This window comes from Molothrus aeneus, chromosome 25, assembly GCF_037042795.1.
Source record: "Molothrus aeneus isolate 106 chromosome 25, BPBGC_Maene_1.0, whole genome shotgun sequence".
Taxonomy (NCBI): domain Eukaryota; kingdom Metazoa; phylum Chordata; class Aves; order Passeriformes; family Icteridae; genus Molothrus; species Molothrus aeneus.
The window spans coordinates 6282690-6307260 of record NC_089670.1 but is presented as its reverse complement, the minus strand read 5'-3'; the positions used below and the strand labels follow the sequence as shown (position 1 = coordinate 6307260).

The following is a 24571-nucleotide window of genomic DNA, read 5'->3' as shown; positions in this document are numbered from 1 at the left end:
GATTTATTTCTAGGAGATGTTTAGTTTTTATAGAAAAAAAGTTTAGGGAGAACACTTCCCTTTTTAGAGATGTTCTGTGTAATGGAAAAAAAACTTCCGGAAACTTTGGAAAAGATGATAGTAATCAGTTGTCTTGAAACACTTGAAGTTGCATATATTGTAGTTTAGCCATTCTGCTGGGCTGCTTCTTATCCAGCCACACAGTCATTGAATGAAACTTCATCATCAGTTTTTCTACTTTTATACTTCAAGCTTCTAAGCCATCTTCTGTTGATGTGAGACTGGTGTGTTCATCAGTTAATATCTAGCTTTTATTGCTGGACTCTGCAGGAATGTAAAGTGAGATTGTGATGAGGCTGAGAGATGACCAGTTTCTAAAAGCAGTGTCAGTCTTCAAAGTAGCCCCTTTTCACTACTCTTTCTTCCTTTATTTCTGCTCAGCTACATTTCCTGCCCCTAACACAGTTAGCTCTTTTCCAGCTGAAGCTTGAAAAATTTCCTGTAAAATTTAATTTTCAGTGGCATGATTAAGTCTATAGCGGGGCAGGAGTATTAGTCTGAGAGTGTTAAGATGAATGTAGGTGGCACCTAGGGCAGAATTTTACTGAAATTTGGACAGTTCAGAATGTTGTTGGCAAATCTTAGAGGCATCACCTGCTTCATTATCCATGTTCAAATATTCCCAGATTCTGTTGGGCAGGGATGAAGGAGCACTTCAAGCAATCTTTCCTAGTAAAGACCAGTGTGATTATTTCCTAGGATTGTTTCTTCGTAGATGAAGTCAGGCTAAAATGGATAATTGTATTGTACCTGAAACCCTGCAATTCTTGTGGAACAGTGTTGTGTGTGTATCTAAGAGCCTCACAGGAGGGGAAAATAAAACATTGTAGCCGGAGTTAAGTGGCCTGTTTTGGTGACAAAGATACTGTTTCTAGAAGACCTGTGCTCTAAACACACAGCCCAAACAGCTTGTTCATGGGAGACCTCACTCACTGACAACAGGATTGTGGATCAAGATTAGATCCTGTCCTGTAGGCCATGGCTTTATTGTGTTAATACAATCCAAAGGATAAAGTGGTTGCATGAAAAAAAAAAAAATTAGTTGGATTTCTGACAATGTATGTGGCAGCATACCTGGAGTTTCTCTAATAGAAATTACATTTACCATGTATTGATAAAAACATTTTATGTTGCTCTGTGAGTGTGTTGGTGTGAAATTCTCTTTTTGCTTTGAAGCCTTCAAGTATATGTATGATTTTAAAGTTTTATTTATATATTGTGTGTATATGTGTGTGTATATATAAAATAATAATGAAAGTATTTTCCTAAGAAACTCAGTTGTTCCAGTAGAAGCACTGAGGGTTGCTAGAACTACTTTTATTGTAAGAAGTAATGTTATTAAAACCAGTTACCATAACTACATAAAGCTCTAGTGATGATTTTAGACAGTTCCAAAATCTATTTATGGGAGAAAAAAAATCGTTGTATTGGAGAAGAACCTTCTGTGATGGCAAAACTGTATATTTGGAGAAACAGTAGGGCTGGGTCAAACTGAGTTTGCTTATGCTTGGCCTTGATAAGCTGTCTGGGACAGCATGAAAGGCTGCTGGGAAGATTTGTCATGCTGCTGATGCAGAGCAAGATCAAAGGGGACATAAGCACATTTGTTGAGCACCTAATGAATATTATGCAAGTTAACTGTGTTTTTTTAGTGATCTAAATTTCTAAGGTATGAAAACCATACAAGTACATATTCGTGAAGCAGCTTAACCTTACTGCATTACCTTGTTTTGTTTTATAGACCAGGCAACTGGTATGTTGTACAATCCAAATTACCGATGTGTCACTTTAATTCAGCTCCAAGGCTTTTAGCTGTATTTCTTTTTCTCTTCTACTTCCTATAGTACTGCTATGCATCTAAGTTAGGCTCTGGTATTGCTAACTGTGTTACCACGTCAACATTCAAAATGGTGGCAGTGTTATCACTGGTAATGGGAGTTGCAAATGTCTGGTACAGAGCAAGAAACCAAATAAAAACTGGGTCTGGAGTGCAGAGTGAGATCACAACATCAGTTGGTGATATGAGTAATAGATTAGAACAGAAAACAGGTAATACATGGTTCTATGTCATACTTTACCTGCAAGACTTTTTGCTTCGTGTAGGCTGCCTGTGCTCTGTGTGTTTTTTCTCAAATAAGCAAAGCCTGTGAGAACAAGTTTTGTCCATTAAAAAGTTTTGACTCATTCTCTTTAACACTGGCAGTGCTGAGCATTTAGTGAAGACTTGTCAGCTGGGGCAGCTCTTAAGTCACATGGTTGAGTTCTGTTTGATTGTATGTGCTTAAATCTGTGTGCTAGTCAAGAAGTTATGGTTATTATGTCCTGAATTTTAAGTATTTGTTTGTGCAGTCTAAGTGATTGTCATACTAAATCAAAAGAAAAAAAAGTATTTCTTTGCACTTAAATTTACCCGTGGGCTTGCATCCTTAGCCGTGTATTCAATCCCTTAGATTAGAATAAAGCTGCCTTTTGAAATTCCTGAAGTGAAATCAGGAGGTTATTTTGTGTCAAGCAGTTGCCCCATTCATGTGGTTCACTGACTTCTTTTCCCCTCATCAGAAATTGAAACAGTTGTTGCCACATGAGTGAACTACCTTGAAGTGCTCTGTTCTTTTTTAGGAGGAGGTGGAAAGAGGGGGAGATGACAGCAAAACACTGCTGGAAGGACTGTGAGCCTAGCAGATGATGAAATCCCGAACGGTGGAAGCAGATGCACTGGAGTTACCACTCCTGCATAATGGGTAGCACTTAGTCCTGATACTTGATGGGATGTGGTGGTTGCCTAAGTCAAGTTTGCTGCAAAAAATGGTGCAATATGTGGCGCTCTGGGATAAGTTCATTAAACTTTAGAACTGCTTAAAGGAGAGCAGAGGTGTAAGGATTTGCAGCTTCTATTTGAGTGCAGGAATGGGCTCAAATCAAGAGCACAGATGAAGCTCCTTGGCTTTTTTTTTTTTTTTTTTTGATCCAGCTTTTCATCTCATTTTGCACAGCTGCTTTTGGCTGTAACTTTTCCTGGGTTGCTCCTGTCCCTTGTGTGGCCTGGCTCTCAGCAGTACCTGGACAGAGAGGGGGAAAAGGCAATGCCTGTGCTCTTGGAGTCTGTGCCATGTGGAAGCTCAAGCAAGTTAAATAGCAGAAGGTTCCTGGGGATTTGTTTAGGAATGATGTTGGTACAGGCAGAGGTTTTAGAAGTTCTTGCTGTGGGTCTATAGTAAACTTTTACTGAGTATTGGCAAATGTCTATTTTTGGGTTTATGACTTACCCAGAATTCATGTAATTTTTTTCCTTCTCAGCAGCAGAGGGCACCTGTGAACATGATAATGCCAGATGTTTAGTAAATAACATTATTTTGTTTTTGCAGTGGTGTATCTGAGGCCAATGCCAGGCTGTGATATAATTTTAAGTATTTCTTAGAAGAATTTGAAAATACCTGACTTCCACAGTACTTCAAGTCTTTGCTGTTGTGAGACCCCTTTGTTCTACTTGTAATTTGTTTGCAGCATTAAAATATTTGAGATGTCAACCCTGGACCTGGAAAACAGAGGGCTGTTAAAAACTTGTAATAGCAATACACAGCTCATTTGTCCAGCAGTGCTCTGTGAATGCACATGATACTGCTGGGAGAGTGCTCAGTCTCCAGTTACAGGAAGGGATAAGATCTTCTCAGAGCTCATGGGATGTTCCACTGAGTTCTGGGCGGGGAGGGGGGGAGGGGGGGGATGGAGCGGGCAGGCTACAGAGGTTTATTTTAGTTTCCTTCCTTGCCTCTTTCTGGGAATGTCAGTTTTCTTTATGTATTACAGGCTAGAAGTTAATTAAACTTTTGGAAATGAAAAATGACTAGTATATTTTGACTTACTACAGGAATGGAACAGCTTTGGCATAAGCTTTATGGAGGAATCATTCTTGGGGTAACTTATTTATTAGAGAATCTGAAAAACACCATGTCTGCATGATTGAAGTGCTTTCTGTGCTTTCTAATGGAGGTGGTAAGCTATGGGACTTGAAAGATTTGGCTCCGTTTCTGGATCTGCCTAGTGCTAAAGTACAACCAAAATAACAAACTGCATTTGACAAGAAAACAGATATATCTACTTACCTGACTTTATCAAACCTGAACTTTGTGTGCAAGATAGATTACATTTGGAGAAAAACAGCATTTGTGAAAGAAACCTAACAAAACAAACAAACCCCAAATAAATATAATCCCAAGTAACAACTCTTGAGTTTTGGAGCTGTAAATGTTGTGACACAACTCTTGAGATGATGGTATTTTCCATGTCAGGTGATACTCTGCAGATATTGCTTGCTGAACGTTTTATTTGGTATATGAGACAAATGCTTTGGAAGCTGACCTAAAAACATTTGTTTTTCTCAGAAGCTAAACAGAACTACTGCTTTCATTGTCTTCAAGTGAAGATGCAAGACCAGGTTTTGTTGTGAATATTCTGCAGATAGTATTTGATATCTGATTTTCCTCTGAGCTCTCAGGACACCAGCTTTGCTGTAATGTACACCCAGGCAGACAGCCACTCTTAGATAATCTGAAGGCATCCAATATCTAAGATCTCTGCACATGGGATATCATGCAGCTCATGTGGCTCTGTAGTTAACAGGGAGACTCTGATGTGAACTTTCAGCTGTGAAGTTTAACAGAAACAGAAACTTCCCAGAAAGTTGTTTTGAGACTTGATTTGTGTATCTGCACAGATGGTGATGTGAATAACTAAACTGGTGTGAAACAGCTCTGTCAGTAAATCCTGCTTCTAGGGTGGCTCAGCTGGTGTGTATCTCAAGGAATACAAGAAAGCTTTTCGATAGGTCCTGGAAAGAAGTTGAAAAGTTCAGGTTTGTTCACTGGGGGCCTAGATTGTTCCTGCTTCATTTTCACAGGCTGACAGCAGTAAAACTAATCTGATTTCCAGCAAAGGAGGAACAGAATGGCTTGGGTTCCTGTATTTCTTGATTAGCGGGTGTGGAACTGAACTCTTTGCTAGTGTGTTCTCAGTGTGGATTTTCCTCATCTCTGATGATATCAATCATTATCTCAGGTTTATTTACCAGGCAGATTCCCCCTGCCCTTTGCTACACTGTCCCTCAGGTGTCAGTCACTACACCTGAAAAATCCTTCTGTAAGAAGTGTGAGTACCAGGGTGCGCTGGAAAGGGAGGCTTTCATCCTGACTGTGCATTTCGCTGTGCCTTCCCTGGCTTCCCGACTCTGTTCCCAAAGACCTGCTGTCTGTGTGGTTTTGGGAGCCAGCAGCCCACTAGATGGAGCAGGGGGGTACAGCTGGCTCCAGGGCAGGCACCGAGCCAAGCTACAGGACTCAAGGGTAAAATAAAATGGAGTAGGAAATTAGAACAGTGATTGGCCTGCTTTAAGCTTCGCTGTTAATATACCTGAGCAAAAGTGGTGAGAAGAGCTTGAGATTCACTGGTGTATAATTAACTGCTCATGTGTGTTTTTAAATTAAGGGAGTATTGTAGTTTATGTGCTGGAGTTTGGTTGTTATAGTGATTCTGTTGCTCAAAATACTGCAGTAACTTAAGAAAATTACTTTAAATTTTTCTTTTAGAATCTTACATTCTTGAGTTTATACTGGCTTTTACAACAAATCCAGTCTGCTTAAGCTTCTGTGTCCACACTGACTTGATGTGGATTTTATCAGACAGGGAGTTGCTTCAATAGCCAGATGTATAAATGGAGCATCCCACTGTTTGCAAAGCAGTCAATCAAAAGTTTTCTCAGTAAAGCACCTCTTTTGCAGTGACTGGGCAAGAAGTTGAATTTTGGGCTTGATTTTGTGTAGAAGTTTCTGGTATGTATTTTTGATTGTTTGAGTTTCAGCCTATGTGAGGAATGTCCTGGCATGTGGTTGTCTTTATATTAAATGTTGTAGCAGAATGTTTAAAGAGTTTTGGGGTTTTTTTAAGTTTTGTTTTGGATTTTTGATAACAAATTGCAGGGATTTTGTGTGCCTGAGACATAGTGCCAACTTGAACAGTCCAGAAGTGTCAGGGATAAGACCATTACTGCTGCATGTGTTGATACTTGCTATCAACAGAGCATTCTTGACAGCTAAATTATCTTCATAATTTCAAGTGCTCTACTTATTAAACTGAGATCTAGAACTGTATTTCACAGTGTAAGAGCTACTTGAACATGTTGGTCTTGTCAAGGGGTTGAATTTTTCACTTGTTTTACAAATTAGTTTTCTGTGCTGGTTTGATTTGCAGGCCTTACCACTTCCAGGTTAAACACTTGTTTATAGCTTAGTCCCCTTTTCAGTCCACGAGTGATGTGTGTGTTCTTTGGCAACTATTTAGGAGGTCATAAGGTCCTTCTGGATCTATATCTTAACTTTGGTGTGGGACCTGTATTAAGGAATAGAGCCAGATGAAAGCTGTCCAAGGAGAGTCTTCAGACAATCCTGATGCCAGGAAGGGCTTGTTAATTAGCTGAATCTCTGTCCTGGCTTGTGTAGGAAGAACTTGTAATTCCTCTTGAAGGCATCACACTGGTTGGATTTGCTATTCTAGCAGGTCTGTTTCTCTTTCTCCCCCTCAGGCTTATCAGGAGTTTGAGGCAGAGGACAACATACAGATGAAGGGTGTTCCAAACTTGGTAAAAGCCATCAGACTTGGGAGGTAAGCTCTGACTTTCGAACAGGCAGAGTGGGCAGCTTGGCTGCCTAGTTCCTCATAATGCTATCAGGAGACAGAAACTCGAGTTTCTCTCGTTTACTATTACATTTGATATCCCATTTTTAGGCTTAATTGGTTTTCTGTGAGAGAACCTTCATCAAGATTGGTATCTCAGGTCATTAAAGGTGTTAGAACATTGGCAGTGCTGGAGAAGTTTGCACTAGACCTTGGGTTTGAGTTTGTGGAGATGTTTCAGGGGGATGCCTTCTCATCAGCCTAAAAGCATTAGAATATTTGCATTTTATGCTCATACTTATGATGCTTGAAGACCTTTGTATTTATTCAACATAAGCTTCTAAGAGTGAGTAGTGCAATGTTTTTGTTGCGTGTTACATTTTGCACATGTATTATGTTAAACAATGTAATCTTGCAATGTAAGGTCTTCCTTGATGTGACAAGGCTTTGTAATGGCTTTGTAAAGACACATTGCACAGAGACAATGGATACTTCTGCTTTTAGGATATATATAATCAAACTAATTTTATCATCCACCCATAAGAATTTGACATCTTAGTGGAAAAAAGTCTGAGACTGAAATATCAGAGGAACTTTTTGTATTGTTGCTTAAGTCTGATACGAACTATGTCTGGTTGGCACTTGGCAGGCTCAGCATGGGGCAGGCAGTGCCAGTACCCAACTCCATTCCTCTTGGGGTGTTATCAGGGCCAGAGTTCCACTCCTTTGTATGTTGGTGTATTAAAATGGAACTGGCAACAGTTCAGTTTAAAACGTGTTTCTGGATGCCAGTGAAAGGCATTTTGCCCTCCTATTTAGTTTCCTCTTACTGCTGATGGGACTTAAGTTTCTCAAAGTTTTTGGGGTGAGAATCTGGTAGTCTTCCTCAAAATTCTTCTGACTCTGTGATCAAGTTGGTGGTGATTTCTGATCCTCGGGGAATATCTGATCTCTTGCACAATGTTTAATTGGAAAAATAAAGTGTGTTCCGTTGGTTTTTTTTGCAAGATCATATTTTGATGGGAGGCATACCCATATTTTGGGTAGAATAGATTTCTGGTGCTATATGTCATTCTGCAGGTATTGGAAAAACCAGTTCTGAGGACTGTTGTGGTGTCTGTTGAGGGTATGTAACTTAGTGTACATCCTCTTCTGGCTGAAACTTCTACCTCTAGCAGTGTTGCACACCTGGAAATGACTTCCAGAAGAAAGTGCTTAATGTCAGTTATATCATCTTCTGGGCCTTTAATAGTTTTAACCTTTGTACTTAATGAAAACAGTGGTCAGATCTCATGGAGATATCCCCCTTGACTGTGCAGCATCACTAGCCATGTACATTTGTCTTCAATGAATTGATTCGAGGAACTATTTATTATAACTGGGCCATTAAAGTTTAAAAACATTTAAAGCTTTTCTTTCTTAACAGATGGAAAAAGTGGTGTGCTTCTTTATGGAACCTCAACCTCTGTGCAAGTGTGTGTTGTATCCATAACAGTGGGAAATGCTTTTCTGGATTTCCTGAAGGCTGGTTTTGGGCAGCTGCAAAGAAGGGTGTTGGTAACACCTGATGTAGTGTTAATCTCCATTAAATGTATTATTGAATACTTTCCCAGATTCACTTGCAGAATTCATCCCTGGAGTTGGCTACACTGTGTAGACATGAACTCACTAAACAGTGTTGGGTGCATCACCCTGGTTTGTGTGGGAGTTCCGGGCGAAGCTGAATTGAACTGTGACTTCACTACCCAGCGCAAAGCAGCAGGGGAGGATCCTTGGACACTGTTTCTTGAAGAGGGAGCTGGTTTCATCACATACAAGGTCCATCAGTCATACAGTTAGCACTTTCTGATCTCCTGTTTTCCCAAAGAAGGTTTAGCACAGTGGAAAGGTTTCAAGGGAGATCCTCTGGGATCTGTGGTACACAGCCTGGGCACAGTGTGCTCACATGAGAGCTGCTGAGTATTTCTGATGGGCAGCTGTTAAGCATCTCATAACTCATTACTTGGATGTTAATCAGGCAAAGATAGTGTATAAAATATGGTCTTTCATATCATAGCTTTGTTAATTATAAGTTCTGACTCTTGCTTCTTAATGTTTTACCAAAGGCTTCCATAAAACTGCACTTCAAATGTACAAGGAGACTTAAAACATCTTGTGCATCAAAACAATAAATGGAACTCTTCTGTTTAGTAGTGTTCTGCATTGCATAAATACGTGTTTTTTGATGCATGCATTGTCTGTAAAATAAATTTTTCTCTATGTCGTGTTATGGATACTTGTGCCTTCCCTGCTATTTGATCCAAAGAGCTTTTGTTCTGTTTGATAATAGGGCAGAAATGGAAGCATTAGATCTGGCAATGGTATAAATAATATTTGATGTAATATTTTGGCCAGATATTTATAGATGGACTGCAAAAGGTTGTATCAAGGAGCGAAATGTTCTTATAAGAGCATGATTAGATTAGTAGTGCAGAATGTTTATACAAATTTGAGTGAGTAGACAGTTATGTATTTTCACTCATTTGACTTGGGCAAAGAGTTTTTTTCTTTAAAACATACTTATGATAAAATACTGTGCCAAAATACAGATATATGGATCAAAAAGAAATGATATATGGAGAATTAATTTTCAGGAGACCCAGCTGGCAACACGAAAGTATGCAAAGAGCAGAGAAGGTCTTGACATTTGTCTTCAGATAATGTGTGTCTGGCAGTGACTCTCTGGAAACATGGAACTATAAGTTTGAACTTTCCCAGGGATATTTAAATATAGCAAGTAGAATAAGCTCAGTTACACAATTTGATACGTGTGCTTATGTCACATGAATATTGTGTTCAAAAATACCTGAATAGATAGAATTCACATCTAAGCAGCAAAAATGTTTTGTGTTTGAATGACACAATAAGTTGTGTGTAGAAGGTTCTGAATTCTGTTATTTTTTCTGCCAGTTAATTGCATTGGGAGATCACAGTTTGTTTCTGCTCAGTTTCATCTGGGCTGAAACACAGCACAGATGAACTGAGCTGCTTAGTTGGTTTCATCTCCCTCTAATAAGAACTTACATTTTAAAGTTCTCCTAAATCTGCTAGATCTGTTTTTAATTTCTTGGAATACGTACAGAAGTATTCAAATGTTTTCTCTCTTTAAATCTATTGCTTTAATGCTTAGTGAAGTGTGAGTGAATGCCAGCAGAAACCTTAATTTCTGTACCACATAGGGCTTGAACGTGTTTTAACAGATACCTTTCCTATGTTTGTCCTGGTTAAACACCTCTGGAAATTGTGTGGATGTGTTTTAGGGAACTGATGTAGGACCTTAGCTGGAGCACATGGCTTCATCTGGGATTGAGTGACATGGCCTCTGCCTCTTCCCGCAGTTTCCATGTGAAACAATCTGGGTTGGGGTGAGCAGTAAGCTGGCCTTGAACAGAAAAATCCCCTCTCACTGGCCTAGCAATCAGCAGGGGAAAATAGGACTTGGGCTCCTTAGGGGAATGCAAATTGCAATATTGTGCTGCTGTTGTTGTACTTAGAAAGCTCAGTGATAAGAGCTTAAAAACATAACCACTGACATACTCTTTATCCTGCTTTGTGCTATTCACTTCTAGGAATACTCTGATCTGTTTGCTTAGTCCCAAACAAGTCAGTCTCACTTACTACAACTCTGAGTTTAATTCTTTTATTTTTATTTTTTCTTCCAGTTAGCAGACTTGAGGAGCGGGAGGCAGAACTCAAGAAGGAATACAATGCACTTCATTCAAGACATACAGAGGTAGGTTGTTACATCAAGATGATTTTGGGGTATCTGTAAAAATGTGTATCTGTGGAAAAACTTGTGTTGTGAGCAATTGGGAAAATTATTGAATATTTTGGTTTGTACCCTGAGTTGTAACCAGGCTTCATTTGGTGATGTAGTTTTTCTCATTCACATCTGAGTGACTATTTCTCAATGTTTGATTACACATCTGTCATTTTTATAGCTTTGTCGGATATGGAGAAGTTTTCAAAAGGAATTTGTTCTTCCATATTTCAGAGGCAATTTTTCAAAATACACTAATAGGCTTCAAATAAATAGAAATGAAATTACATTTTTGTACTCTTTCTGTCAATTTTCTGTGTTGGTTTTTTTGTACCATTGAAGGAAAAAATCCTTTCAAAACCTGGCCTGCTGGGATTTGTGATTAAAAACTTCCCTGCCATACTTTATGGATACCTATTGAAAATGGGATTTGCTGATGAAGATAGAAAAAGTTTGAATTTGTTAATTTAAATAAATAAGAACCACACTGTTTAAGTTGGGTGCAAAGCACAAAACCAGGACTTGCAGTGCTTCAGTTTTCATTAGGAGGTTGTATTTGCCATGCAGGGATGTTTTACTGCCTAAGTCATATCCATATTTTAGTGAGGAGGTCACTAGGTCCTTTGAATTATTCTGATTAATCTAGAGTCTCACTTGAGCACAGTTCTCCTTACTTTCCTTGTTTTGCCTTTGGAAGGTCAGAGAGCTGGTTTTAGATCATTGCTATCAAAGAGATCAATGCCATACTGACTGCTCCCAGTCCAAAAGACCCACGTGGGGAAAGGGGAAGCAGATACAGATGTCAGATTTGGTTATCTTGAATGCTTTCAGCAACATTAAGTGTTTTATACTGACAGCAGCTGAAAAATTACTTGGAACCGTGACTAGTCTGTAGTACTTGTGTGACAAGACTTCCGAAGCTCTTAAAAATAATATGTTTACTGAAATTATAAATATATATGCATTTAAAAAAATCACATTTGTTACTGGGTAGCTGCTTTAGAATGCTTTAGAATATCTAGAAAACTAGATAGTTTTCAACATTTGTTGAAAACTGGAAATCTAAATAAAATTAGAAGTGACAAATCTTAATGCTGCCCCTGAGGTTTGGCCTCCTTTTGTTCTGGAAGTACTTCAGAGTATTGGGTGCTTGCAGAGTTCCAGTTATTGTAATTCGAACCTGTGGGTTCTGTCACAATAGAACTGACAGGTTTTTATTGAATCCTGTTTCACAGAATTAAAGATTAAATGTATTGGGCACCATTCAATGCACAATTCAATGAAACACTAATGTCATGTTCTGCATATCATGTCAAGATATGTCTGAATGTCATGTTCTGCATAAGTTTTGCTCCAAAATGGACAACAGCCTCTCCTGGTTTGATTCCAATTTATTCTTTTACATCTTAAATATGCTTTCTTTGGTGTAGGGAGAGATGTTTCGTTGGGCTTTACTATTACTGGGGTGACTATCCTTTCTTCATAAAGAAATATTTTATAGTGCACCATGGCATATCAATACCTCCTGTTCTCCTAAAATCAGATCTCCTGTTTTCTGTACTCCTCACTTTCAATATGATTGCTTCCTTGATTCTTTGTTTTCCAGATCAGAGTGAATCTTGCAAAGATGCACCTCTTTAAAGGATTGAGCATGTCAATATTTTAATGTTGTATCCTGGTGCATGTCTGAGACTCAGGGACAGAAATCCCTGGGAACTGGAAAGGACTGGCTGATAATAATGCCCAACTCCCCATTCCCTTTGTGTTTTCCTGCTTCCCTTTCTACCAACAAATTCTAAAACTTTCTATCTGTGTAGTAACTTTCTTCTTTTAATGCAAGGTATTTTGGCAGATATCCAATCTCCTTTCAGCACTTAGGTTTATCAGTTTTATTGGATCAAATATTTCTATCAAATACTTGGTTCTTAAACTTTTTTCTTTCATGTTTTACTAGTAAGGGATACTTCTTTCCTTCTGAGTCCACTTCACTGTTTCCTTACAAGTGATCCATCTTTGATACTTACTGAAATAGCAATTATTTTACTTTCAGTTGACTAAATAATGGACAGAGCATTTAGAAAGATTTTTTTTTTAATTTTAGCTCTAAGATACTTATTTGACAGATGTCATGTTAAAGATGCAATGTAAATACATTTTGTGCAGTCTTTATTTCTGACAATTTTTCTCTCTTCCATCTTCATTATTTGTTTCCTTCTACCTCCCAGCCCCCCTTATTCTTTACTTCACTGATGAATATTTCAAAGTTGGATGTCTTTCTCTTCCAACTGCTGACCTGAGTCAGTATCCATGTCCTTCAAAATATCCACCTTTCAGCCCTCCCTGTCTGTCTGTGGCTGCCTTTGCTAGAGTTCACTGCCCAGCAAAGGTGGTGGCTCAGCACCCCAGGGAATGTCACCCATTTTCAATCCTAATGGACCAAGACCTACTGAAGCTGAGTCACCTTGGTGAGTTCTACCAGGGATGTGAACCAGAGAGCTGAATCAGTTCCTCTCTACAGTGTATGTGTGGTCGTGAGAGCTGGGAGTTCTCCTTGGAGCTCAACCTGCCAGGAACAGGGTCTGCATTGCAATTCCAGCACCAGCCTGCCCAGCAATGAAGTGTCTGTAGCTGCAGAGATAGCAGGGCTACCCTGGATGAGGAGAGCTCTGGGGACAGGCTTTAACCCTCCATGATCCTTCTGTTAAATCAGTGTCTTGTCTTGCTGCTCTCTGGAGAGGGCAGTGGGCTGGCTGGTGTGAATGCAGGATATCCCATTAAGCCTCCTTCCTGCTAACTGGCTTGATTTTAAATTAGGGTGTAAGAACCTGAGCAGTTGAGATGGCAGATTGGAAGGTGAGGTGTAGCAGGTAGTGAAGAGGATAAAATGTTTGGTCTGAACAGAATGGCTGGAACAGCCTAAACATGTTCTGACTTCTGTGCTCTGGTTCCTTGTCTTTCCTGTGCTCGCAGTGGGTTTTGATCTTGTGCTGATCATACTCTGCTTTAACACTCAGATGAGATGAGTGACAAAACAGTGTGCTGGAGTTCCTGAGGTGGAACTTCTGGAACCTAACTATGCAAAATCTTGTTTCCATCTTTCTTGGACTGTAAAGGACTAGATGAAGGAAGCAATTACACAGCCAAGGGCAGTATGCTGGAAAGCAGAATGGTTTGCGGTAGTCTAACATTAAAGTCTTCAAGTCTTTGCTCTTTGAATTAGAAAGGAATTCTGTCAGTTGCCTCTTGTATCTGTTCTGTTTAATAGAATCTGGCTTGTTTTCGTTCCTGGATAAAAGCAGGACTGTCTGCTTTTTGCAGCTGTGAGGGCTTTTTTGCCTTTGCTGCTGAGATGATGCGCTGCTGCTGCCTCTTTGAGAGCAAACCATTCAGGGTGGTTTTACCTGGTGAGTAGGAGGTAAAGGATCTTACTTTCTTTTTTCTGCAGAGCTAAAGGACATAACTTCATAACTATGGCACTGGCTTTTTAAAGACTTGGCTAAGGCTTTTATGTTTATTATTCATTTGGGAAACTGAGGGAAAGCAATACTTGAGATCTCCTGGAGAATTGACTAATACTTGTGGCCTCTTTCTGCACAGGTTTCCAAAATAAACCTCTTTTTTCTCTTTTTAAGGAAGTTATTCTTTTTCTCCTTTGGGAAACACTAGGCTGAGGTCGTTCGATATCTTTCCCAGACACGTAGAATATGGGCTTAATTTAATGGAGCATAATTGGGCCATGGAAGTTTCTCAGTGTTCTGCACTGATACAATGTGACAGAGCAGTGAGCCTAGCTCTGGCATTGGGAGTGGACTTTGTCAGGTTCATTAGGATAAACATATCCCTAGCAAGTCCCTGGGTAGGGGACAGGAAGAGAAGGCTAGTGGAGCTGTCTATTTACAATTATAGCTAAGCATGGGCAGCTGTCACATTGTCTGTGAGATTAGACTTTGGATATCAAGTCAAGCAAATAGTTTTTCTAAAGCCTTATGCTGAGCATTAACAGCTTGATCTATAAAACCTGGGTGTAACATCTTTACATACTAATGTATCTGCCAGCAACACCATCTTGTGCATGGATAAAGATGCATCAAGCTCTCCAGTGAGAATGGTGCTTTTACTTAGGTGAGAAACTCACCACAAACACTGAAAGGAAAAAAGGTGAAACATGGATGTCTAGAACTTTGATACTGAATCAAGGAGTTTCTATAAATATGTTACTTCAATAAATCTAGATTATTTGGTACAGAGAAAGATCTATATACACACAGTTGGGTGCACATCCCCAAAGGGAGGAGCTTGCTTGTGCCCAGCCTGGCTGGATCTGCAGGATAAACAGTGGGGTCTGTAGCACCGAGACTGGTCTGACAGCCAAAGAATTACTAAAACCTGTCTGGGGGAGCTAAAGCAGTGACACAAAAAGGAAGGAGGAGTGAAAGAGCAAGGAAGGTATAAAGGAGATGCTCTCAACCTCGTTAAGGCCTACTATCAACCATTCTTGTCATGTTCCAATGATGACGTGACATTGTACGAGAAAGCACATTCCAAGGCCACCACACCCCTACCGTACAAAAAGGATTACGATACGGAATAGCCCTATTCATCACATCAGAAGCCTTCTTCTTCCTGGGCTTCTTCTGAGCTTTCTTCCACTCAAGCCTGGCCCCCACACCAGAACTAGGGGATGTAACATCTCCAACATGGCATATCCACATTTGTTTGTGACAAGTGCCAGGCTTGTATACACTGGGAGTGGTTGTATTTGTAAGGGTAGAAATTGAAATGAGTGCCAGGATGTTCATTGTCTTTACTGAATGCTGAAGTTCAAGATGTAGAAAAACCTTGTAACACTTCTGCAGTTGTAAAACTTGTCATGTGCCCTATGAGGAAACCAATCTGAGTACTTTTTTGAGGTGGAAAGACATTGCAGTCAAAGGGAATTGATTTCATGTTCACTCTGTAATTTGTTCAAAGGCATGCTGTAGTTGGTTTGTACATGTGCCTTAAAATCATTAACACCTGAACTGTGAATTGCTGTTAACTGAGGTAATGCTTCCAAGTTCTGAGTTTATCTTTAATTCCCTCAGCTAATCATAATTGAGTAATGTGTTCAATTACAACAATGCTGAAGTGCTCTCTGTTTGTGATGTGTATTCCTAGGAACAACTGGTTGTATTCAAAGTACTTGTGGACTTCATGGGCAGCAGAGCGAATTGTCTGTAGTGAAAGGTTATGGATGGCTAAATATTTACTGGAGCTTGTATTGAAGATGGGTAGACAGAGTCAATTATTTATCATCAGTCCTCCAGCATAACTTCAGTAAAAATTGTGCTGAGTGGAGAGCAATTCAATCCATTTAAGTCTATTTTAAAATTTCAGTAATATTAAAACCTTTTTATTTCAACAGTGGAATAATCTCAAAACAGCAGAACTTCTAATCAGATTTTGAGGCCTCAGAATTCTAGTGCATTAATTCATTACAGGTTTTTGGATCAGAATGGCACTTCATGGATATGCCAAGGCTTGAGGGTCATTTAGATTGAAAAGATTTTTGAATACCATCTGGTTCAAATCCCAGTGGTTTTGGAATGAGTTTTCAAAGTTTTATTGCAGATGAGCGGTTAGAGTGGGCTTACTTCTCAAGAAGCTGCAGTATTTATTACTATAACCTTCAAATTAAGTTTGTGGAAGTTGGGAATTCACACACCATTTCTTATAACTCTACAGCACCAGCTGTGGAGCTGCCCATCCCGTGGGAAGGGAAGGTGAGGAACTCTTTTCCTTGTGGACACTATTCCAGTATTGTGAACTTTTATCCTTGGGACCCTGAGTTGAGGCAGAGAGTGGGCTTTACATGGTGGTACCACTGTTCTGATTTTTTTGGACACCACAGGCACATATAGCCTGGATCTGTGGAGAAATTGATGTGTAGCACATGCACATAGAACCTTATGATTCTGTCAATCTTCAGTTGCCATGCAGCATTGCACATTCTGGTTTTAATTTTATTTTTTGGTTCCTATAGCTTATATGCATTGTGCTGAAGTATGTGATCTACAGATTTGCATACTTTATCATCAGCTTCATTTTCAGCTGCAGAACAATAGAAACTGAACAGTCCTTTAAATTGACTTGCCCTCCAGCCTCTGTGGATAATGTGATGAGATGTTTCAGTAAACAAAAGAACAGACTGAGAGGAGGGAAGAGAGTAGGTCAAAACCATGTCCTTTGCAAAACATGAAAGTTGTGTGGGTTTTACTGACCCTATTATTTTTTCTTATGTGTTAGCAGTTCCCTGGAGAGGTACTAGACACTCATCTTCTGTTCACTGGCTCAAAACAAAACAGTTGTTCTATTTAAAATTTAACTTTGAGATACCAATTGGTGTGCTGAAAATGGGAGGTTTTGTAGGCACGTCAGTAACATTTTCCTCCTGTGATGAGGGAATACATGAACAGAATATGGAATGGTCTAATGTGCATTTCAAAGTTAGACACTCTTGCCCCCCCCCCCCCCCCCCCGAATTTCTAAACTATCTGCATTATAATAAATTTGTGTAAAACTATGCAAAGGAACAAGCAGAACATCTAGTTCTGGCTGCTTTGTTAAAATGGAAAAAAACAAATGTGGATGGTTGAAGGTGGAGCTTTCAGTCCTTTTGTGCCTTTTGTTTGTGTCTGTGTGTGAGCAAGCATTAAAAACCAGAAAACAAATGAGATGGTCTGGTGAAACACTGCATTTTGTTGGAGGACAAATGTTGTAAGCTTTTGACAGCAGTCCAAGTTATATTATTAAACATTATTATATAATGTTTCTCTGAAAATAGCATGATATTTTTTTCTGGTCTGAATTATATTTATTAGTTCAGGTGAATGCTGGGAAAACCAACATCTGTATGTAACCAGCACGTAACATAAGTTACTGATTTGTAGAATATCCATCAGTCAGGATGTCTTAAGCCAGTTTGTTTGATCAGAAAAATCTGAAACTAAGAATATTTATTCCTATGTAGCTAATGCTGGCAAATGGCATTTGAGGAGAAGCTGGAACTAGCAGAGGTTGGTGGCATCTGAAGGTCAAACTTGGATACATCAAACCTGTCTTGAGAGTAACTCATAAATGTAGGTTTCCAGGTCCTGCTGAGTTCTGTACTCATGTGTGCAGCTGCCCCCAAAAGAAAAGATTATATAAACTGGTTGTACAAATGCCTGGAATATCACTATTCTGAAGTGTTTGTATAGCCTTTAGCAGAAGAAATTACAGTTTTAAAGAGTAGTTTGTTTGTTTGTTTTTTCTAGAGGAAGCTGTTAAGATGTGACCTGAATATGTCTCAGGAAAAAAAAGTACATTAAATTCCTCTGCTGTACACCTGTGATTTTTCTTCTTTTATTGTTCTTAGCCCTATTCATCTGTGACCGTGAATGTTGGAAGTGCTAAAAATACCAAATTGTACATAGGCTTCTCAGGCTTTCCCAGTTTTAAGTTCAGAGATGTGTGTCCAAATGAAGCCCTTGGAATGATGCAGTGATACCTCATCTTCTCCCCATGCATGTCCTGGATCAGTTACACGCTGAGAGCAGCATCCTTTGGCCATGGGAGTTGGGGCTCATTAAACAAGTCATGACTGTAGGAATACCATGCTGGCCTGTGCTTGTCTCTTGTGAGAAAGAAAGAGCAAGCAGAACTCATCTTGAGTGCTAAAAATCCACAGCCACTCTGTCCTTTTAATGAGATATCAGCCTAGATAATTTAAAACCAAACTTCCCTTACAGAAAATACAGAAGGCTTAAGTTTATTTGTGTTTTAGAAGAATAAAAGTGGGGACTTCGTATTTCTGCCTACAGAAATAATCTGATTATTAGCCTGTAGATTCAGAGTCTTTAATATTTGAGGAGCATATTGTCTGACCTTTGCAGTACTTTGCAATAAGGCCTATAGTGCCTAATATGTATCATGTAAAAAACGCTAATATCTGCTGGACATAGAGGTCTCAGACTCCAAAATGGATTTGAACATGGTAATTCTTTTCCAAACTCATGTTTGAAATAATGCATGCACTTTCTTTACCCTTAGGAAGTTTCCTGTACATAAATGTACAAGGAAGTTCTCCAATATTTTTAATTTATTATGGACTTCTCTTCTGGTTTGTGGTTTTACACTCTGTATAATTTTTCTTCTTTATTTCTTTAATATCTCTAAACGCTTTTACTGTTTAGCATTACAGGGGGAGAATATATTGGTCAAGAACTATGCAGTTGTAGTACAAGTAAATGTTACTAAATATTTCTGTTTCTGTCCTTTTAAACAGATGATACACAATTATATGGAGCACTTGGAAAGAACCAAACTTCATCAGCTAACAGGGGGTGATCAGCTAGAATCGACAACACACAGTAGAATTAGGTAAGCTATTTATTGCTCTCACCCTGAAATGAGAAAAAAATTCAATTCATTTGTGTTTGCAAGACTTTGTTCTTTAATCCTACAACAACAGTTTGGCTGAATCAGAAAGATTTGTTGTATGATTGGAATGCAGTAAGAGAACAGCGTAGAAATCCGTAGAAAGCGGCTTTTGCTGTTGTGCGACTAAGCAGTGAGATATACTTCGTAGATTAATTAGCCTGAAACAATTTGAGCTTTTTGGAGTGTTTGTATTGGGGCAGGCAGGGAAAATGTCAGTGACTGTCCCAGCATGGCCGCGGTCTAGCTGCGTCTTTGTGTGCCTGCATGATACCTGCTTGTCCTCAGGGCTTGCTGGGAATAGATTATGCAGATTTGGGAGCTTTGGAATCTATGAACCCCTCATGGAAGGAGGGAGAAGCACTCTCGGGCTGGCTGTGCTTCTGCGCTACTGCATTGATGCTGTGAGGAGCAGCAAGGGGGGAGGAGGGTGGTGATGTCATTGCTTTCGAGCTGCTGCAGAAGAGTGGAATGCTGCTGCTGCTGATGGCATTGTTTTTGTGGTGGCGGCCGAATGACAGACCTTGCCTACAAAGATCCCCCCTTGGCCCCTGCGTAGCCTTCTTGGAGCCGGCATTCCACCATGCCAGCGCAGCGCCATGAATCCGGGCTGCATGCTGCTGTTTGTGTTTGGCTTCGTTGGCGGGGCGGTGGTCATTAACTCAGCCATCCTGGTGTCGCTCTCGGTTCTGCTGCTCGTGCACTTTTCCATTTCCACTGGGGTGCCAGCTCTGACGCAGAACCTCCCGAGGATCCTCAGGTACTCCGACCCACTGAACCCCATCTTTGTGTGCTCTCACTGCTCCCTTGCTTTCTGTTCTCCTGCTTTTTCAAACAGGGACAAATTAGAGAAGTAAATTATGTAGAAGTGTCAGGTTTTGTTGTAAATGTGTCTGTGTATGGAGATACAGTCTATTTTTATCATTGCCTTTTATTTAAGGTCAGTTTATGTATCTCTTCTGTGCAAAGCTTTAGCATCAGTTTAATATAACCTGCTGCAAATGCTGCAGTGTTAATGTCAGGGATAAAGCTCACGTTCAGTGTATTGTCAGGTACTTGGCTGATCTTGTGTAGCATAAATGTATGCAGTCCAAGGCTTTGTACTATTAAACTGCACCTGTTTTAATAAAAAAGCTTATGTAAGATCAGTTAATTGATGTTAAAACCACAGTAATTAATTGATCATGTTATTTTCAAGAAATCTGATTATTGGTTGGTGGGGGGAAAAAAATCTTTCATTATTTAAGCATTAGAGCTCTTAAAGTGTATTCACTGTTTTTCAGCCAAATGTTGCCCTCTCCTCTATTTCAGTACATGTATGGCAAGTTGCCAGCTGTCTGTCCGTCCTGTGTCCCGTCCCCCCCCCAGTTTATGTTCTGTTTGTCCTATGTGCCTGGAGCAGTAGCAAACAGAAATGCTTTAGAATATGGTGGCCAAAAGTAGTCTTGGCATCTTTTAATACTATAATTACAGCTGGAAAAGTTTTAAAATGCAGCTTTCTGGCCTGAAAACTTGACATGTTTTACCTGTGGTTTTAATGGTAATTTAATGGTAAATTTTATTTTAAATGGGAAAAATGCTGGAAATTACTGTTCTCTGAACACTAATGTTGTGAAGTCACTAATTTGACTTTTTCCTCCTTAATACTTGGTGCATGTAGATTTTGTATGATAGTATACTTTTAACTTGGGTCTGTGAGCACAGAAGTGTTGTTCCAAAGATTAAATGCAATCAATAGATTGAAAAAAAATACCAGTTTATACCAGTAGCCAATAAAAAACTTGAATGAATATTTAAATATGAAGACATAAAAGAAATTTCAAGTGAAACTCTGTAGATTGACCTAGTTGGTAAGGCTGTGTTTGTTTAAAAGGGGGGGGGGGGGGGAGGAACCCAAACCCAGAACAAATATTTCCCAACTCTAAAACCAAACAAAACCAAACCAGAACTTCATATTCAGTAACTTAAAAGTTACTTTTAAGTTTTAAACAAGTCAAATGGTTTGAGAAATACTTTTTTTTCCTAATGTGCTTTTGCTCCCCCAGAGTATTTAATGGATTTGAGAGGTTTGGGGAAGCTATGTTTTTTCCTGCCCTTCTAATTTACTTCAGGAATTACATGAATTAAAATTCCCTTTCTTAGTCTTAATTAATTTTAAAAAAGAGATAAAAATACAGGATGAAGGAATGTAATTGTAGGAAAAAATGTTCTATTTTTAAACACTAGTCAGATTTTAGAACTGAGCATCTAAAAGTTCCTAAAGGCTCCTGCAAATGTTTCAATGCATCACTTATTAGTTTAGGCTTTTAAAATATGTGTTTCCATTTTGCTCAGTGTGGCATTTTCAGATATTTTTTTTGTGCACTTGGGAGGTGGAAGAGGTTCTTTGCTTTCTGCTCAACAAGCAGTGAAATAAATTGAAATTGCTTCAGTCTAATTGGATAATTTCTTTTAATACAGACACTCACATGATAAGCTTAATTTCCAAAATAGCCTCTTTTGCAAACTTCATTTACTGTACAGCCTTGCAATGCACCTGACCTCTGTTCTAACGCATCAAAATATGTTTATAATAAAGTTTTTTTTTCAAACTAATCTGGAAAAAAAAAGTGATGCCAGGTGTGAACTGTTTAAACTGTACCCATTTAATATTCTTTCTTTTGAGGATTGCAAAGCAGACCAGCTTTGTGGCATGTGGAATGTGCAATATGGAAATGTGCTGGACTCTCTGCATTAAGCCAGGCCTCTCACAATGCAGCTCTATCAACCACTAAAGGGCAGCTTTTCTTCCTCCTTTTTGTTCCTACACTTTTTATCCACTGAAATGGTCTCAGCCCCTCTTTTGACATAATCTCAGCTTCTGTGGCCTGTCTTTTGTTCCCCACATGCGTGAGACTTGTGGGAAATCGAAAGCAAAGCAGGACCTGTTACAATAGTGGGAAATCTTGGAATCCACTGTGGGCTTTCTCATTCCAGCAGTTGCAGATGCTGGAACATTATCTGATGTTTTGAATTTTGTAACCCAGACTGATTTTGCTTTACTTACTTGTTGCCTGTTTTGTTGTGCTAAACTACTTCACAATTAATGACTTAATTTGGGATAATATTTCTGAAAGACCAAGATAGCTCCAATGTGAGAATTAGGTGCAAATGATTTTGTGACAAGTAGCATCTTTGTACACCTGGACTGGAAAGGTTCATGCAATTCAAATTGTTTGCTGTTTGAACATTGTGATTTTGACAATATAATATTTACCAAAGGGAGTTTGTTGATTAATTGGTAAATGAAATCCCTTATTCACTAACTTTTCTTCAAAGTAAATAAACAAAATCAAAAATATGTCCAAAAATGTTAGCTTTTGCTTTTCAGCACACCTTGCCATATATTTGCATGTATTTTGTATGTAGATACTAATTTTGCCTAGATTATGTTTAATCTGTGAAGGGCCTTGTGAAAGAAAGCACATGTGGTTGTGTATTGGCTTTTTATAATGCTAAAATGTGAAAACTATGCCATCATTTGTGCACACTTTTATCTTCTCCGTCTACTATACTTAAAGCTGTGCTCGTTGATTATAGTCATTTTTTTTTCTGCATTACATTGTTTTGCCTGAACAAACACTTTGCTTATCTCAGTTCTAGGCCTGGCTGATATTTTTCCTTTTCAGGGCTGGCCTCAGTATCCTATGAATGGCATTGCACACAATGGTTTTGTCTCTTGCTCGCAGGAAGAATGAATCCTTTTGTTCACTGAGCAAACTGCTGATTTTTTGTTTCTTTTGAGGGTTACTATGTAAACCTTTGGAATTTCCAGATGCTATTTGCCATAAGGAAGAAGAAAGAGTGAGGAAGTGAAAATTTGGGATGAAATAATTTGCTTTGCTGGCACAAGCTTTTGTGTAGCTTTAGGGTGAAGTAGAGTGTTGGAACTGATCTTGGGTAAAACTACACAATTTTTAGCTGAGCCAGTTGTAACATTGATAATAATTCCCTGACCCAGTTCTTTTCTCTTACACAAATCCATTTCTGTGATCTTCAGAATAAAATACCGAATGATTTGAGAAGAGTTGCTTGAGGGTTACTGTTTACAATTTTGCAAATGTTTCAGTTGATGATTTAGCTGTTTGCTGTTCTAGAAATTATGTGGTTATATCTTGGAGAAAAAGTTGCAAAATGGTTTTTTTAATAGTGGCTACTGAAAACTATTTTCAATCTGAAGTAAGGAAACATTTTTGTCTTATACTTTTATTGAACAGGTGTTTCATTTCCATAAAAATTTAGCTGTAGTGTAAATCAATAACTGCTATTTAAAACCATGCAATTGACTTGGCAATTGTGAAATGAGGAATTATTGGGTGCTGTGACACAGTCTGGGTGTGCTGCACTGTGCATTTAATGGAGCAGTGTCTGGATGTTTGAACCTGGAATTTCACCACTTCCCTGCTGATTTCAGAGGCTGCAGGCAAATAAACTGTGGGACATCTGAGATGGCTGATGAGCCCTGCATGTCTTTCCAACAGGAAGGAGCGTCCAATATCCCTGGGCATCTTCCCATTACCTGCAGGAGATGCTCTCCTCACGCCCGAGGCTCAGAGGGAGGTAGCAGAAACACCTGCAGCAGAGCACTGGAAATTCCACGAGCTGAGCCAGCCACGGTCTCACACCAGCCTCAAGGTGAGTGCAGCCTGGCTGCCTTGTGTGGCAGGAAAAACTCCCATACAGATGGTAGATCTTTGGGAGGATGCAAAAAACCAAAAAAACACCAAATTGAAAGAGGGGAGGTAGACCCCTAAAACTTCTCTGTATAAACCAAATGCATTGCTTACTCCAGTGAACTTTGAGGGAACTTTTCTTAGTACAAGAAACAAAGTGTTGGGGACATTTTCCAAATGAGTGATAATACAGATTAGTTCTCCTCTCCACTCTTAAGTAGTGGGTCTTTTCTTTCTGACTAAGGACCCTTTCTAAAGGTTCCAACTTGTTTTTCCACACTAAATATGTTACTAGGTAGTGGGAACAGTCTAATTAAGTTTATTAATGCTGCTTTAGAAGGAAAGCTTTGGTTACTACATGGGCAGTGCTCTTCATGCAGCCTCTGCCTACTACCAGCTGTATGGTGCAAGTAGACCACAGAGCTAAGAATGACATAACTTTCCTAAATTAGTCTGTGAGCGTGATTTCCCTTGCTTGTAGCCTGGTCATCATTCCTGCAATTGTTCTATGTTCCAGCTGTGAGAGGGTGGAATAAACCAATCTGCAGGAGTGGAGGAATGGGGGAGTGGTGTTGGAGTGTGATAAGTCTGGCAGTCTAGGGTGCACTCACAGCACAGCAGGAGGAGGATCTGCAGGGTGAAGAACTCCAGAATGTGTAAATCCTCCCAGTATATATTTCTTCATGAAGTTTTTTGGAATGTACTGTTATTTTTGGAAAGGCATATAGCTAAGAGGAGTTTCCTCTTAAGTGAACTTAATACCTGCCTAGCACAGGAATATTAACTGATCAGAACTACAAAACTATTTGGAGGTAATAGGAATCCATTTATTTATCATAGATGTCATAAGGAGATAATGGGAAGAGTAAGTAGTGGT

At 39.3% G+C, this 24571-nt stretch overlaps 1 protein-coding gene across 5 annotated transcripts in view; it reads left to right on the top strand.

Moving 5' to 3' along the window:
• Positions 1-24571, top strand: part of SPAG9 (sperm associated antigen 9) — a 63041-nt gene that overhangs the window by 7148 nt on the left and 31322 nt on the right. For 2 of the 5 annotated variants that reach the window (XM_066565783.1, XM_066565782.1), the window contains exons 3-5: positions 10428-10498; positions 18831-18925; positions 23503-23656. In XM_066565783.1, coding sequence (XP_066421880.1) covers positions 10428-10498; positions 18831-18925; positions 23503-23656 — 320 coding nt within the window. Of the gene's footprint in view, positions 1-6661; positions 6715-10427; positions 10499-18830; positions 18926-19462; positions 19743-23502; positions 23657-24571 lie in introns of those variants that run through there. The other 3 variants (XM_066565786.1, XM_066565784.1, XM_066565785.1) reach the window with 3 other exon arrangements.